The following is a 15,991-nucleotide window of genomic DNA, read 5'->3' on the forward strand; positions in this document are numbered from 1 at the left end:
CAGACCGGGCTTTAGGGAGGGAAAGAAGGTCTGTTGGGTAGAGCTAGTTTAGGATGGCTGGGAGAGCATTCACAACAGAGAGGGGAGGAAATGGAGCCTAAGATATCTTTCTGGATATAATAGGGGTTTGGATTTCCTAAGAACAAACGGGCACCCTCCCAATGCCCTGGGGACAGACGGGTCATTAAAAAGGGAACAAATGCTGGGCATGGCTATGGTACACTGAAGAGTGGATTCCACCTCCAGGAGTTAGTGTTGCAGGCATCCAGCTTGTACTGCAAGGTCTTCCAGTTTCTCCACAGGAGCCCAGAACCAGAGATTTCAGAATCTGTGTAAAACTGCACAGATTTCCCATGGTGGAAACTGATTCATATTAAAACAAACAAACAAACATAAAAAACCCTTTGGGGAGCCTTAACCCACACCCCTAGGCCAGATGTAGACTCCCAGGTAGTACCTGGTTAAAGACAGAACTGACAGCTTGGTGCTACAGGCAATCCAGTTACACTTCCACATATCAGACCAACAGAAATAGAAGAAGGAAGGATAGAGATTATTATTTGTAATTGTACAGATAAGGTAACCTTGATAAAGTTTCATTTTATTAAAACATAAAAGCTGATCACAGTGATCACTTGAACACCTAGGAGACATGTATGAGGACAGACCCACAGGCACCAAAATGCAGAGAAATAAGAGAGATCTTGATGGCCCTTCTGAGGATTTCACCTTTCATAGGCATTGCCAGAGTTGTCAATTTATGTAACTTTTTTGGTAAGAATGTCAGTGTCCCTACTAAAATACTTACAGAAATACAAAAATATTTCCAAATCACAATGTCTGACATCCAATTAAAAATAAACAGTGACACACAGAAGCAGGAAAATATAACCTAAAATGAGAAGAAAAATCAATCACTTAAAACAAGGCACAGATGAAGCAATTATACCCTAATAAAAAAAATTTTTTTAAACAGGCACAAAACACAAAAAGATGCTCATCACTGCTAATTATTGGGCTTCCCTTGTGGCTCAGCTGGTAAAGAATCCATCTGCAATGAGGGAGACCTGGGTTTGATCCCTGGGTTGGGAAGATCCACTAGAAAAGGGAAAGTCTACCCACTCCAGTATTCTGGCCTAGAGAATTCCATGGACTGTATAGTCCATGGGGTAGTAAAGAGTCTGACATGACTGAGTGACTTTCACTTCACTTCACTGCTAATTATTAGAGAAATGCAAATAAAAAATACAATGTGGTAACATCTCACACCTGTCACAGTGGCTATCACTAAAATGTCAACAAATAATAAATGCTATATAGAAGAACAGATTTAAATGCTAATGAGACAGGCTTGCTTACAAGGCTGTTGGCAAATGAAGCTATATAATGCAAATGGCTTTCAAAGCCTGACTTTGAATTATTCAAGTATTACACACAATTGTGCTATTGTGTGAATGCCAAGGGCAACTAAGTACAAAACCCCTAGTGTTGTCAAGAGCCCCATGTCCAGACTTGAAAAGAAAAATCTGAACCATATGACAGTCCATTGTAGGTGGAATAAAAAAGTTTGAGTGATAGCAGAAACATTCTGGGACTTGTTCCACAACTGCTCATCCAAGAAACTGAATGCTATTTCCAGTGCAAAAACCTTGCCTCCAAGGTTTAATTAATTTTGGATAATGCCCCAATCCATTGCCATGAAGAAGTTGAAAATGCCCACTCCAACCTAGATGTTCTTTTCATGCCCCTAAATTCTATGTTATCCAACCATTCAATCAGAGCATAATAAAAGCACAACCTAAGGGAGCTTTTTAGCAAAACTCTCAACACCAACAAAGAAACCACGAGGATGGACTACTGGGTGTCTGTCAGTATATGCACTGTCACTGTGTTGGCACAACCTGGGATAATTAATAAGCAGACTACTATCATTAACTGTTGGGAAAATGTTTGGCTAGACTGCCTGAAATTTTTCAGACTTAAAGGTATTACAGAAAATATAAAGGACAGTGTCAAACACATAATGCATATCACAAAGCATATAAGTAAAAAAGACTTCAAATGATATGATGGAAGATGTGGAAGAAACTTTGGCAGAGAAGTAAGTAGAAACCACCAACTAAGACCTGGAAGAGAAGGCAAAACAAAACACCGTCCTCTCCTTTGGTTGTCCTGGGTCAATCCAAGGTCAAGAGATTTACCCACTTCAGTGCACTGCCCTATCACACATCCTGCAGTTCTATCAAAATTAGAGTCTTAATGTTAATATTTAATTAAGTTTAATCTTTTTTTCTGCTACTGCTAAGTTACTTCAGTCATGTCCGACTCTGTGCAACTCCATAGATGGCAGCCCACCAGGCTTCCCCACCCCTGGGATTCTCCAGGCAAGAACACTGGAGTGGGTTGCCATTTCCTTCTCCAATGCGTGAAAGTGAAGTCGCTCAGTCAGCAACCCCATGGACTACAGCCTTCCAGGCTCCTCCATCCATGGGATTTTCCAGGCAAGAGTACTGGAGTAGGGTGCCATTGCCTTCTCCAAATCTTTTTTTCTAGAACTTTATTTGCATGATCTACTGTACAACATAGTATACTATACAGTGTTTATGTGTTTACTGTGTAAGAGTACTGCATATATGTATTGTTTGTGTATGTTGGAGTGAAAAGAGTAAAAGCAGTACAGTAACAACAGAATATACAAAAATGATGTCATTGAAGTATTTTTAATACAATGAAATATTGGATGTAACTTCTCAGAAACATTTATTAAATAAGGTGTTCTAAAACAGAAAAAAAAAAAAAAAAAATTCCATAGAGGATTATGTATTGATCGGTTGACGAAAATGTGAACAGATGCTCACAGGTACCTAAATCTGTATTGCCACTAGATGCAATGGTTCAGTATTCACTAATTCAGTGTTTATGGTGAACTTATAGAGGAGAAATATCAATAACCTCAGAAATGCAGATGACACCACCCTTATGGCAGAAAGTGAAGAGGAACTAAAAAGCCTCTTGATGAAAGTGAAAGAGGAGAGTGAAAAAGTTGGCTTAAAGCTCAACATTCAGAAAACGAAGATCATGGCATCTGGTCCCATCACTTCATGGGAAATAGATGGGGAAACAGTGGAAACAGTATCAGAATTTATTTTTCTGGGCTCCAAAATCACGGCAGATGGTGATTGCAGCCACGAAATTAAAAGACGCTTACTCCTTGGAAGGAAAGTTATGACCAACCTAGATAGCATATTAAAAAGCAGAGACATTACTTTGCCAACAAATGTCCGTCTAGTCAAGGCTATGGTTTTTCTAGTAGTCATGTATGGATGTGAGAGTTGGACTGTGAAGAAAGCTGTGCACCGAAGAATTGATGCTTTTGAACTGTGGTGTTGAAGAAGTCCATTCTGAAGGAGATCAGCCCTGGGATTTCTTTGGAAGGAATGATGCTAAAGCTGAAACTCCAGTACTTTGGCCACCTCATGTGAAGAGTTGACTCATTGGAAAAGACTCTGATGCTGGGAGGGATTGGGGGCAGGAGGAGAAGGGGACGACAGAGGATGAGATGGCTGGATGGCATCATGGACTCGATGGACGTGAGTTTGAATGAACTCCGGGAGTTGGTGATGGGACAGGGAGGCCTGGCGTGCTGCAATTCATGGGGTCGCAGAGAGTCGGACACGACTGACCGACTGAACTGAACTGAACTATAGACTATAACTACCGTGAATAACAAGAACTGATTACATATGATGTATGTATATGTATTTCAAGACTCAGGCCTTATGCTCAATGGCAGACATGACATTGACATGTTACATGTCAATGTTTTGTAACAAATAACTTTCAATAAACGTTAGCAGAGCTAACATCCCAATGGTCCAACTCTCCTGACTGTGAATATAAAAAAATACATAAAGGGGATGAGGCCTTAGATCTCTCCCCTTTCAGCCCCTCCCCTGCCCCCACACAAATGACAAATTGTCATAAGCTCGGCAGGGAGATTGGAAAAAAGACACACATGCATTTCTCTTTCCTCTCTTCTACATCTCGTTAAATGCTCTTGAGATGGATTTATAATAAACATAGGAAGAACTGTTACTGACATTTTCCCCAAATGCATGACAACCACTGAGTCTCCCTTATGGATTCTCAGATGTAGTGTAAAGCTGTAGCCAGTGTCAATTTCTAGTATGACCCTTCAGATGACCTGCCATAGAAAGCTTTCACAGAGATGATAATTAGTGTTTCTCTTCTGACACTGAGTAAGATATTTCCCTGGCCAAAAGACCCCTGAATAGTTATATTCAAAAGGAAAGGTACTTCACCTGTATGAGTTCACCTAAATTGCCTGAAGTGAGCAAACTTGTACAAGGCCTTCCTCCATCTTCTAAACTCTGGTGTGAATCTTTTGATGGTGAGTGAAGGATGAACTGTGGCTGAAGGCCTTTCCACATTCACCACATTCAAAGGGTTTCTCTCCAGTGTGAGTTCTCACATGTTGAGTTAAGGCAAAGTTGTCACAAAAGGCCTTCTCGCATTCTTTGCACTCATAGGGCTTTTCTCCAGTGTGGATCCTATTATGCCGAACAAAATTTGCAGACTGGGTGAAGGCCTTTCCACATTCTCTGCATACATAAGGCTTTTCCCCGGTGTGAATCCTCATGTGTCGAGTAAAGGAAGAGCTATAGTAAAAGGCTTTTGTACATTCTTTACACTCCAAAGGTTTTTTCCCACTATGGGTCCTATTGTGTCTGATAAAAATATAATGGTGTGTAAAGGCCTTTCCACATTCACTGCATTCATAGGGTCTCTCACCAGTGTGAATCCTCACGTGTTGAATTAAGGAAGAGCTGTCACAAAACGATTTCCCACATTCTTTGCACTCAAAGGGCTTCTCTCCAGTATGTGCCCTCTTATGCCGGATGAAAGTAGATCTATGAGTAAAGGCTTTTCCACACTCACTGCACTCATAGGGTTTCTCTCCAGTGTGAATCCTCATATGTTGAGTGAAGGATGAGTTGAGGCAGAAAGCTTTTCCACATTCTTTGCACAAAAAGGGTTTTTCTCCCGTGTGGGTCATATTATGCTGGATAAAAGTGGACCGGCGAGTGAAGGCCTTTCCACATTTGCTGCACTCATAGAGTTTCTTTCCAGTGTGAATCCTCATGTGTTGAGTAAAGGAGGAGCTGTAGTAAAAGGCTTTCCCACATTCCTTGCACAAAAAGGGCTTTTCTCTAGTGTGAGTCATATTATGCTGGGTGAAAGAGGAGCGATGGGTGAAAGCTTTACCACATTCTTTGCACTCATAGGGTTTATCTCCACTATGAATACGCTGGTGCTCTGTGAGGTAAGACCTGCGTTTGAAGGCCTTCCCACACTCAATACACTTGTACGGCTTTTCCCCAGTATGAAACCTCATATGTCGAATGAAGTCTGCCATATAACGAGAGGCTTTCCCACATTCACTGCATTCATAAGGCTTCACTCCAGCGTGAATCTGTTGATGCCGAGTAAGGGCCCAATTCTTGCTAAAATCTTTTCCACATTCCTTGCACTTATAGAGGTTATTCCTTGCATCAACAACCAGGTCTCTTCCTGGTTCTTGGGAATCACATTCATGCAGAGCATCTTGTATACTGACTTGCTCCTGTAAAATCCCTAAACAAAGACTATCACCTGTCTCAAAGTCATCATGTTTATGGCTCAACTTCCTCAGGCATGTCTCCTTGTAGGGGTCTGCTCCTGGCCTCCAGTTCCCTTCTTGCATTTCTGACAGTTTTTCCTGATACCTTGCTTGCCCCAGCCAGGAATCCCTTGAGGTGCCATGTGTCACTTGTTCCTCAAAAGGGGCTTCCTCAGTGAGGGCCAGCTGAGAAGCAGTAAGCTCTGTGGTCTTGGGGTTTGCTTTTTCACCTGAAGGAAATCCAATATGACAAAAGTGCCTATTAGTGATGTCAACACAGAACAAAATAAGTGACCACTTTAGTGGAAGAATGAAGATGAAAATAAAGCTTCTACCATCTACGGCATTTTTACATCTCTTAAACCCTAGTTTAAAATCTCTTTCTTTACTAATCCTTGGGCTCTTGACATCTTTAAAAGGTAACCCAAGGAGAAAAGCGGCAGCAGGGAACAGAAAATCTGTAGTGGAGACTCCACCTCACTGTCCAGAGTGGGGAAGGGTGGGCAGAGTAATGATAATGACTGTATTCCAATATCTCATGCTGCTATGACAGCACAGAGAAGGTGAACCTAACTTGGCCCAGATGGCAGACAGAAAGAGGTCAGTGGAGGCTACAAGGACAAGGTGCTACATAAGTTTATTTCCAAAGGTGAGTAGGAATTCCCTGACAGAGGAATTAGGAGAAAAACTGTATTAGACAACTGAAAGTTCAAAGGGTCAGGGCCTTAAGAGAATGCTGAATGCCAGGCAAAAAGAAAAGAATGACAGGATGGTGGAGAGGGAGGCAGAAACAGAGGAGAAACAAAATCTTAGGATTCTGGACTGTGCAGAAGTTGTGGGGAGTCAGAGATAAGCAATTGGGTGGACATATTCAGTCTACTATACCTGAGTAAAGACTCAGTGAACAGACTGAAATGGATAACATTTAGATAACCAGAAAACATATCACATCAATAAAGATTTATTTGAAAAGAGATTCATAATATAAAGTTTCCAATTTCCCTCAAATTCATTATAAATTTAATACAACTTGGGATAAATCCCAATAGGGTTTTTCATGGTTACGGGCAAGCTGATTGTGGAATTTATATAAAAGAACAGAGACCAGGATATCTCTGAAGAAGAATAAAGCAAAAGGACTTGCTCTTTGAGGAATCAGGATGATAATAAAATCATATATAACAAAGTAGTGTGATGCAGCCTAGATATAACATAAGCTGTCAAAGTGTCAAAGGTAAAAACAGAGTTAGGAGCTCTGAAATGTGTATATGGAATTTGCTCAACACATGAGGATTCACACAATTTTGATATATGACAGAAGTAGCAGAGAGGCTAGTGGGAATAAGAAAAGACTATTTAATAAATGGATGTAGAAAAATCATTTGCCACAATGAAGGAAAATGAAGTTGTATTTCTACCTTGCACAAAGCAAAAAATTAATTCCAGATTGATTAAGACTTATTGTCAGAAGCTAAAGATTAAAAACATTTAGTAAATAGTGACAATGACTATCTTTTAGATCTTGGGGAAAAGGAAGAATTCAAAAACAAGATACAGAAGCATTCACTATAAAAGACCAATCAACATGACTAATGTTTTAAAAGTCAATCCAAGAAAAATGGCTATGTTAACATCAGACCTACATTAACACCAGATAACACAGATGACAGAACAAAGAAAATGGGACCAAAAGGGACTTTATATAATGACAAAAAGATCAAGCCACCAGGAAGACATAATAACCCTAAATCTGTATGTACCAAATATCAGAGCCTCAAAACATACAAACTAAAAACTGAGCTGAAAGGAGAAATACCCAAAATTACAATTACAGCTGAAGACTTCAACACTTCACACCCAAAATGAAAACTGAACCACGCTATGAACTGACATTTCACAGAAGCTATGTATTGACTAATCAACATATGAAGAGGTACTCATGGGCAAATTAAGACCACAACGAGAGACTATTTTATATTCATCTGATTGAAAACACCTTTCAAGTGTTGGAGATCCATGGAATTGTTCATACAGAGGAAGTGAAGTGTAAGTGGGTATAAATAATCATGTTAGAACACAACAGGGCATCATCTAGTAAAGTTCTCCTTTTGTTTAATTTATAATTCCCAAATTCCAGTCCTAGGCATATTCTAAGAGAAATTCCTACACTTGTTTGTGAGAATACACACATGTGAATTTTCATGGCTCCACTGTGTATGGGTACAAAAAATTAGAAACAAGAAAATTTCCATGAAAATGGATGAATACATGGTGTTATATAAACGACTATTGGAGAAAAAAAATGAGTGAACTATAGCTGTGTGCATGCTCAGTTACTAAGCTGTGTCTTGCCTCTTTGCAACACCATGGACCGTAGCCCGCCCGGCTCTTCTGTCCATGGGATTTCCCAGCTAAGAATACTGGAGTGGGTTGCCGTTTCCTTCTCCAGAGGATCTTCCTGACCCAGGCAAGGGATCTTCCAAACCTGTGTCTCCTGCACTGGCAAGCAGGTTCTTTACTGCTGAGCCATCAGGGAAACCGAACTATAGTTACATGCATCATGAATCTCAGTAATGTACTATTGAAAGAAAAGTACAAATCCTATAAGATAACATAAACAGATACTTTTATAATGTTCAAATAAAAAAGCAAAATATACACAGGAGTACAATGAAACAAATTTTTTTGAGAATGTCAGTTTTTCATGGCATTATAAAAATGATATGTATGTATCTTAAACTTATTTTTTAGCAATTTTTAATTGTGGTAAAATAAACATAACATAAAATGTACCATTTTGAGATGAAACAATCTTAAAAAGTAATGGATAGAATAATTAGATGAAGTAGATAAATTCCTTAAAAGACTCAAATTACCAAAACTGACACAAGAAAAAACAGACTATCTGAATAGCTCTTTATTTATTCAAAAGACAAATTCTGTGATGGACTGAATTTTTGTGTTCCCCAAAATTCATGTATTGAAGCCAATGTATTTGGAGGTAGGGCCTGGCCTTTACAGAAATAATTAAGGTTAAGTGAGGTCAAAAAAGTAGGGACCTGAGAGGATCAGATCCTTATAAGAGACACCAAAGACTTCTCCCTCTCTTCCCCACCATCACACACCACACTAAGGAAAGGCTGTGGTCCCTGTCTTCGTATACGAACACTAATCCCATCATGGGTGCTCCATTCTCATGACCTCATCTAAACCCAATCACCACCCAAAGGGCCAGGATCATCACACTGGGGCACTAGGGATTCAACATACAGATTTTGGGAGGACACAGGTGTTTAGTTCATAACAAGGTGACATGAGAAAAAGCACATGGCAAATGTTCTGTAAATTGTAGACCACTATCTCTTATCATTATTATAGTTGTGACATTGGTTAATCAGAATGTCAGCAATAACCTGTGAGAACATTTTTTTAGTACTCCAGTGCTGAGAAATACCACTACTGGGCCTCAAAGAGTAAAGGGGCAGATACCATCCGCTCACAAGAATGTGAAGCAATGAGGGATCTTACATATAGCTGGTGGGAATGTGACATGGTGCAGTCACTCTGAAACTGACTGGTAGTTTCTTTTAAAGCTAATCATATAACTACACCATGATCCAGCCAGTCTACTCATATGTATACTCCCAACAGAAATGTGTGCTTATCGGCAACAAAAAATATGGCTAAGAATATTCATAGCAGCATTCTCCATAATATTCTGAAAAGTCAAATGTCCATCAACAGGAACACAGGTTATGTGTAATCTATTAATTCACTGAGCTATTGCACAGTGAGAAACTAACTCCAAATAAAAGCAACCACATGGATAAATTCCAGAGCCATGATTATCAAAAGAAGACAGGCAGGGCCATATTGTGCACTGTGGGGTTCCATTTATAAACCTTCAAAACTAATCTATGGGACTTCCTTGGTGGTCTGTAGCTAAGACTCCAAGCTTGCAATGCAGGGGGCCTGGGTTCAACACCTGGTCAGGGGACTAGACCCCCTATGCTGCAACTAAGAGTTTGCATGGCATAACTAAGAGAGTCCACATACCACAACTAAGACCTGGTGCAGCCAAATAAATAAATAAATGAATATTTTAAAAAAAAACCTAAATCTATGGTGACAGAGTCTAAATACTGGTTAATTTTGTAGAAGGGAATATTAACAAGGAGGGAAGCACAAAAAGCCTGAGAGGTGCTGGAAACACTGCAGTTCTTGACACTTGCAGTGGATACGCTGGTTTATATATACGTAAAATTTCATAATGATGGACCTTTAAGATTTATACATTCACTATGTATAAATTACACCTCAATACAAAAATTCAAGGAAATATTGACTAGTAAAGGAGAGGTCTGTGTAAATGTCTCTTCTGAGAATGAGAAAAGTCCTCTAAAAAGCTTGGTTGTTCAGCTGAAATAGAGTCAACAACTTTTGGATGTTGTTGGAGAGCCAAGAGCATTTTTTTTTTTTAATGTTTCCCACAATTGCAAGAAACTTCAGCATGTTTTTTCTATTGAGCAGAGAGAAGATGGAGATATAGAAGAGGGAGGAAATAAATGAAGAAGCATGTTCTCTGATGCAGTGGGCAGACTCCTGTATGGTTTCCCATAATCCCTTCCTCATGGTGTTCCCGCAGTTTTGATACCCTCTGCCTGAATCCTGGGCTTCCCAGGTGGCACTAGTGGTAATGAACCCGCCTACCAATACAGAAGACATAAGAAACATGGATTCAGTCCTGAGTCAGGAAGATCCCCTGGAGAAGGAAATGGCAACCTGCTCCAATATTTTTGCCTGGAAAATCCCATGGACAGAGGGGCCTGGTGGGCTATAATCCATGGGGTCACAAAGAGCTGGACACAACTGAAGTAACTTAGCACGCACGCATGCTGAATCCTAGCAAAATTTACTTCTAAAGACTAGAATATAACAAAGGCAGTAGAATGTAAGATGTAACAGATAAAGTATATGTGTGGAACCTCTCTTGCTGGAATCTCTTACAAAATTACTTGATCGGAAGAAGTAAGCTGATGTGTTGTAAACTGTCTACAACTACAGCTTTGCAGGGTATCAAGCTAAGCTGTGCCTAGATTTCTGATCCACAGATGAGATAATAAGTGAGTGATATTTTAATATTAAATGAGTGATTTTTACTCACTCATTGTGATCTGGCAATAGATAACTAAGACACCTGAGAAGGTAGGTGAAGGTATGACCTAGACTCTGCTAGGGGGATTACCCATGGCCAGGGATGAGAACTCTTCTGTAGAGGTGAGAAGGAAGCTGCAGGGATAAGTCAGTAAGGATTAAAAAGCAAGAAAAACAAGGGAACCGCCTTTATTTTCTGAATGAACTGGGTCATATGTTGAGATCTCAATGACTGGGGAGGTGGTGATGTTTGGAATAAGGTAAAAGTGGACAGGGGAGTGGATGTGAGACATAGAGCTGATCATGGGGGGCCTATGTTAGCATCATGAGGCAAAAGATGATTGCAGCCTGGGCTAGGGTGATAATGATGGAACTCATGGAACTGGTGGAGGTGACAGATTCAGGAGAAACATATGATGAAATATGATCAAGATTCAGGAATGGCTGCCTCATGGGCATGATGAAGATTGAGGTGTTGTTCAAGTTTGTTTTTGGTTTTCTCAACTTCTTGAACAGCAAGACCATTGACTGAAATGGAGAGATGAGAGGAGTGGGCAAGATCTTGAGATCCTTCTTAGGCATGATGAGTATGAAGTGCCTTTGAAACCTCCAAGTGAAGATGTAGAACTGCAGAAAGGGGTGAAGATTTGAGACAGACTCAGTGGACTGAGGAGGGGCTGGCCAGAGATACTCACTGGCTGGCTGAGCAACCTGAGGGAACCCAAGAGGGGAGCGATCACAAATCTACATTGGTGCTAGCCACACATTTGATGTGGGGCTGACAAAGGCAAACACCCACTTAAGATTTTACAAGACAGGCGAGCAAGAGGATGACAAGGCTAGGGACTGCTTCTGAATGTCTCATTTACAAATGGAAGCATGGATGCCTGCAGGGATGTACAGTACAGATAAATGATTGAATAGAGGTGAAAAAGAGTGAGATGCAAATTAGAGTTGGAGATAGTAATCTGCAGAAAAATAAATGACTCTTTTCTGAATCCAGAAGGTAGTTTGAGATACCATTAGTCACTATTCATTATGAGTAATAATACATGAATATTGTTAAGTCACTTACTTTGGGTCAGGCAATGGAAGATGAATGGGAGTGACTATGTGAGCAAGTGGGTATGACTACTCCCCTTCTCTCCTATTCCTTTTGGCCAGTTGGATGATGTCAGGGCAATCTTACAGCCACATACTGACAACAGAATACCCCTGGTCCCTAAATAGATATGTGGTACAGAATTTGCCTACAGACTCACATTATGTGTGTATGTGCTCAGTCGCTCAATCATGTCTGACTCTTTGCAACCCTATGAACTATACTCCACCAGGTTCTTCTGCCCATGGAATTTTCCAGGCAAGAATACTGGAACAAGCTGTCATTTCCTACTCCAGGGAATCTTCCTAACCCGGGGATCAAACCCGCATCTCACGTGTCTTCTGCATTAGCACACAGATTCTTTACAACTGTGTCACTTGGGAATCCTGACCACATTACACTATGCTATGCTATGCTATGCTAAGTCACTTCAGTCGTATCCGACTCTGTGTGACCCCATAGATGGCAGCCACCAGGCTCCCCCGTCCCTGGGATTCTCCAGGCAAGAACACTGGAGTGGGTTGCCATTTCCTTCTCCAATGCATGAAGGTGAAAAGTGAAAGCATAATAATTTTTAGAAATACGATATTTAATATTTAGTACCTCACCTGATGCTTCATTGACTAAAGATATCTGGGTAGGAGTTTCAATTTCAATTGATAACTATTAAAATAAGACATCAGGTATATATCATATTGTACACAGTCTTTCATGACTTTATATGCCTTTGCCATCTAAACACAGAAAGGGAACTAAGAGATATTACAGACTCTCAGTGGAACAATTTCTGATTTCACTATAAAAACAGTTTTACAGCTTGAAAACATGATAAAGTTAAAATTACACCTTTATTGAGGTTGATGTGGCAATATGTATATATTGGATGCCTTACAAACCTGTACATCCTCTGACACAGCATTTCTACTATGAATTCAATTTCCCCCCTTCACCTCCCCAACCCTCCCATTTCCATTGAACTTAAGTCTTTGTACAACATGTAGTCACATGTTCTTTGTATTTAGATTTTCTGCTGTAGAACATAGTCTGCCGTCAGTCTGTGATGTGTTGGCCTAATTCACAGATTCAAGAAGCTATCCGCACACTTCACAGAATGGCAACCAACACAGAGAGGCGTTCAGTAAGTCATTGATGAAGGAAGATAATTTCTCATCTTTTCAGTCCACTGATGTCATAACACCTACAGTGAGCTTCAGGTGTGAAAATAACCTTACATTTTTGGATTAAACACACAGTATTCACGATGTACTATTTCTTTCAATACTGTTAGATTTAGTATTAGGATGTGCTTATATAGAAATGCCCTTTTTTCCCCATGTATTATCATTATCCATTTGACAGTGAGGTTGAGCAGCTTATCTTTTTATTCTCTCCTACAGTAGGGATTATTTGTTCTTTGAATATTTGGCAAAAGGCAAGATAAAACCATCTGGGCCTGAGGCTTTTTTTGAAGAAGAGATCTTTGAAAACTGCTTTAATGTCTTTGATGGCTACTTCTTTATTCAAGTTGTCTACTTTTCTTGCCCCAATTTGGGATTTTCCTACTTTTTCAGGTATTTATCCACTCTAGCTAAATTATCAAATATACTATATTAATTTTTAAAACACAGCACTGCTGTTCATTAAGTTATTTTCCTTTATATCATTTTTTATTTTTATATGCATCTTTGTTTTTTCAGTCTTGGCAGAAGTTTATTTCTCTACAATCCAGCTTTTACTTTTATTCATCTTTCTTTTTATTTTCTGTGGTAGTTTATTTTCTATTAGGTAGGGTAGAACCCAGGCAGGGACAAAGTGGCTTGTGTGGTCTGAGAAAATGGGAGTGAGTGGTCCTGGTTTTTACTGTGGTGACAGGATGGGCCTGGGATTGCATCTTGGAATGCCATGTAGGTGCCAAGGAAGGTGTAGACTTTTTTAAAAATCAGTTTGCCCACAGGTAGGGCAGAAAGGAAAGGTGGACATGGGAGCTGAAAGTTGCCAACAGTCAGACATCAAACAGACTCTTGTTCAGAACTCTCTGCTGCTGCTAAGTCGCTTCAGTCGTGTCCAACTCTGTGCGACCCCATAGACAGCAGCCCACCAGGCTCCCCTGTCCCTGCGATTCTCCAGGCAAGAATACATTATACCATGACACAAATGAGAAAAACAAGTCTTGCTGAGCCACCAAGATTTTGGAGTTTATCTCTTACAGCAGGCAGCATCCACTTAGCCTAACTTGTATGTCAAAGGCACAGGAAGATCATGCAACTTCCCCAGGGTCCTGATGCTTCTGAATGGCCAAGTATAGAGCCTGTCTCTTACTCAGGATAGCACATTTCAACCCCAGTAAAGGCAAAGAGCGTGATGGGATTGGGAAGACAGAGGAAACACAGTTAAAAGGACTCCATGATCACCCAAGACCCCCAGAAATCCACAGAAAGAAACTGTCCATGGAAAGGAGCACTGCCCACTCAATGGGGCTGACTGGCAGAATGCCAGTCACTCCCCGGCAGTCTGCCAGCTGCCATGCCACTCACCTGTACAGGTGTTTCTGGAGAGGCCTCTCTTTACTGTCCACAGTTCTGGCCCATACTCCAGTAGGTGAATCAGCTCTGCTTTGGGAACAGGATGCCCTGTACATGGAGAAATAAATGGGGCATGGGTATACAGGTAGAGACAAAAGGGAAAATCTCACGTATACAGGAGTGAACACCTTGAACATACCACTATGAAACCCCAAAGGGGACACCTCCTTCCAGAAGTCTTTCCCTAATTAAATTAGCAAGATTCAACCTTCCCATGCTTCAGAACTACTTAGACACACCTGGTTCTAAACACAGAACAAATTAAACCAAATCTCTGGGCATAAAGACAGTACTGGTTGTTTTCAAACCTCACCAGGTGATTCTGGTGCCCAAGGATGGCTGAAAACACTAGACTAAATCAACTGATAGTCAGTTGTCTGAGGAAGGCCATGACCTAAAACTGCTACCCATTCTGAAGAAAAATCCAGTTTGGGAAAGATAGGGCTGAATGTGGGGACTTGCCACCCTATTTGTTGCTACACCATCCTGTGGCCACTTCAGGGATGCTGGCCCGATGACCTGGACCAAAGAGAGAAAGCAGACAAACAGAGAATTGGATTGGGAGGTACGAACCCAGGAGCCAGCACCACCACAGGGCTTCTCATTAGGTGAAGTAATAAACTTTTTTCAGGGTGAAACTTGTATGATATGGTTTTCTGGCACATTACAGCCAAATATATTTTGCCAAATGTGAAGGTTTAAAGATAGGAGGATTCTGAAGAGAAGTCAATGACTTAGGCAGCAGGACCACAGAAACTCTGATTAGAAAATCCTGTACTGCAAGCTAGAGTGCACCCAGCTGTCACTTAGCAAATGTTCACTGAGGTCTGCTCTATATCTGGCACCAAGGTCAGTGAGGAGGCAGGGGAAAAGGTGAACCAGATCTTCTTTGTCTCTGCTGGACCTGAGCTCCCTGCCCACTCAGGGAGTTGGCTTATGTTTGTCCCTCCACTTGGAATACTATTCCCCAGATGCCTCCTTTCAATTACTATTCACAATTGTCACAAAACACTGTAATTACTTCACTGAAGACTGACCTCCTGGGAGAGACTATATGGACACGAAGCAAGGAAAGCCCAGTTAGAGGTAATCATTTCTGGATAAAGTGGCCAACTAAGCTTTAGATGGAAGAACATTTGGGATTTATTATTTTGTATAATTTTATTGTGAAATTTGTATATGATTATATTTGTATGTAATTTATATAATTTTGTACATTTATTATACATAACAAATACCTATATGACACTTTCTAAGTTCCCAGTTCTACTCTACACACTTTAAAGATATTAGTTCACTGGGGCTAAGTGAAAGGGTTACTACTAAAATGACAAAATAAAAATAATCATGAGGCGGTCAGACCAGAACAGGCTGAGGCTGGAGGGAGAAGCAAAGGCAGGTTCCTTAGGTCTTCTTAACCGATCATGCTCAGAGAGAGGGTGGAATGAAAGAGGCTTGGTACCACATGTGAGG

The 15,991-nt window shown here is 40.5% G+C and overlaps 1 protein-coding gene across 5 annotated transcripts in view; it reads right to left on the bottom strand.

The window, feature by feature from the left end:
- The window catches only part of ZNF599 (zinc finger protein 599), a 28,545-nt gene that overhangs the window by 9,743 nt on the left and 2,811 nt on the right, over nucleotides 1-15,991 (bottom strand). For 2 of the 5 annotated variants that reach the window (XM_086351975.1, XM_086351972.1), the window contains exons 3-5: nucleotides 14,471-14,566; nucleotides 4,323-5,910; nucleotides 581-892 (exon numbers count right to left, since the gene is read on the bottom strand). In XM_086351975.1, coding sequence (XP_086208101.1) covers nucleotides 4,385-5,910; nucleotides 14,471-14,566 — 1,622 coding nt within the window. In that variant the 3' untranslated portion in view covers nucleotides 581-892; nucleotides 4,323-4,384. Of the gene's footprint in view, nucleotides 1-580; nucleotides 893-2,704; nucleotides 5,911-14,470; nucleotides 14,567-15,991 lie in introns of those variants that run through there. The other 3 variants (XM_086351976.1, XM_086351974.1, XM_086351973.1) reach the window with 3 other exon arrangements.

Source organism: Bos grunniens, chromosome 18, assembly GCF_055505025.1.
Source record: "Bos grunniens cultivar Pamir isolate PY7600 chromosome 18, Bosgru_T2T1.0, whole genome shotgun sequence".
Lineage (NCBI taxonomy): Eukaryota > Metazoa > Chordata > Mammalia > Artiodactyla > Bovidae > Bos > Bos grunniens.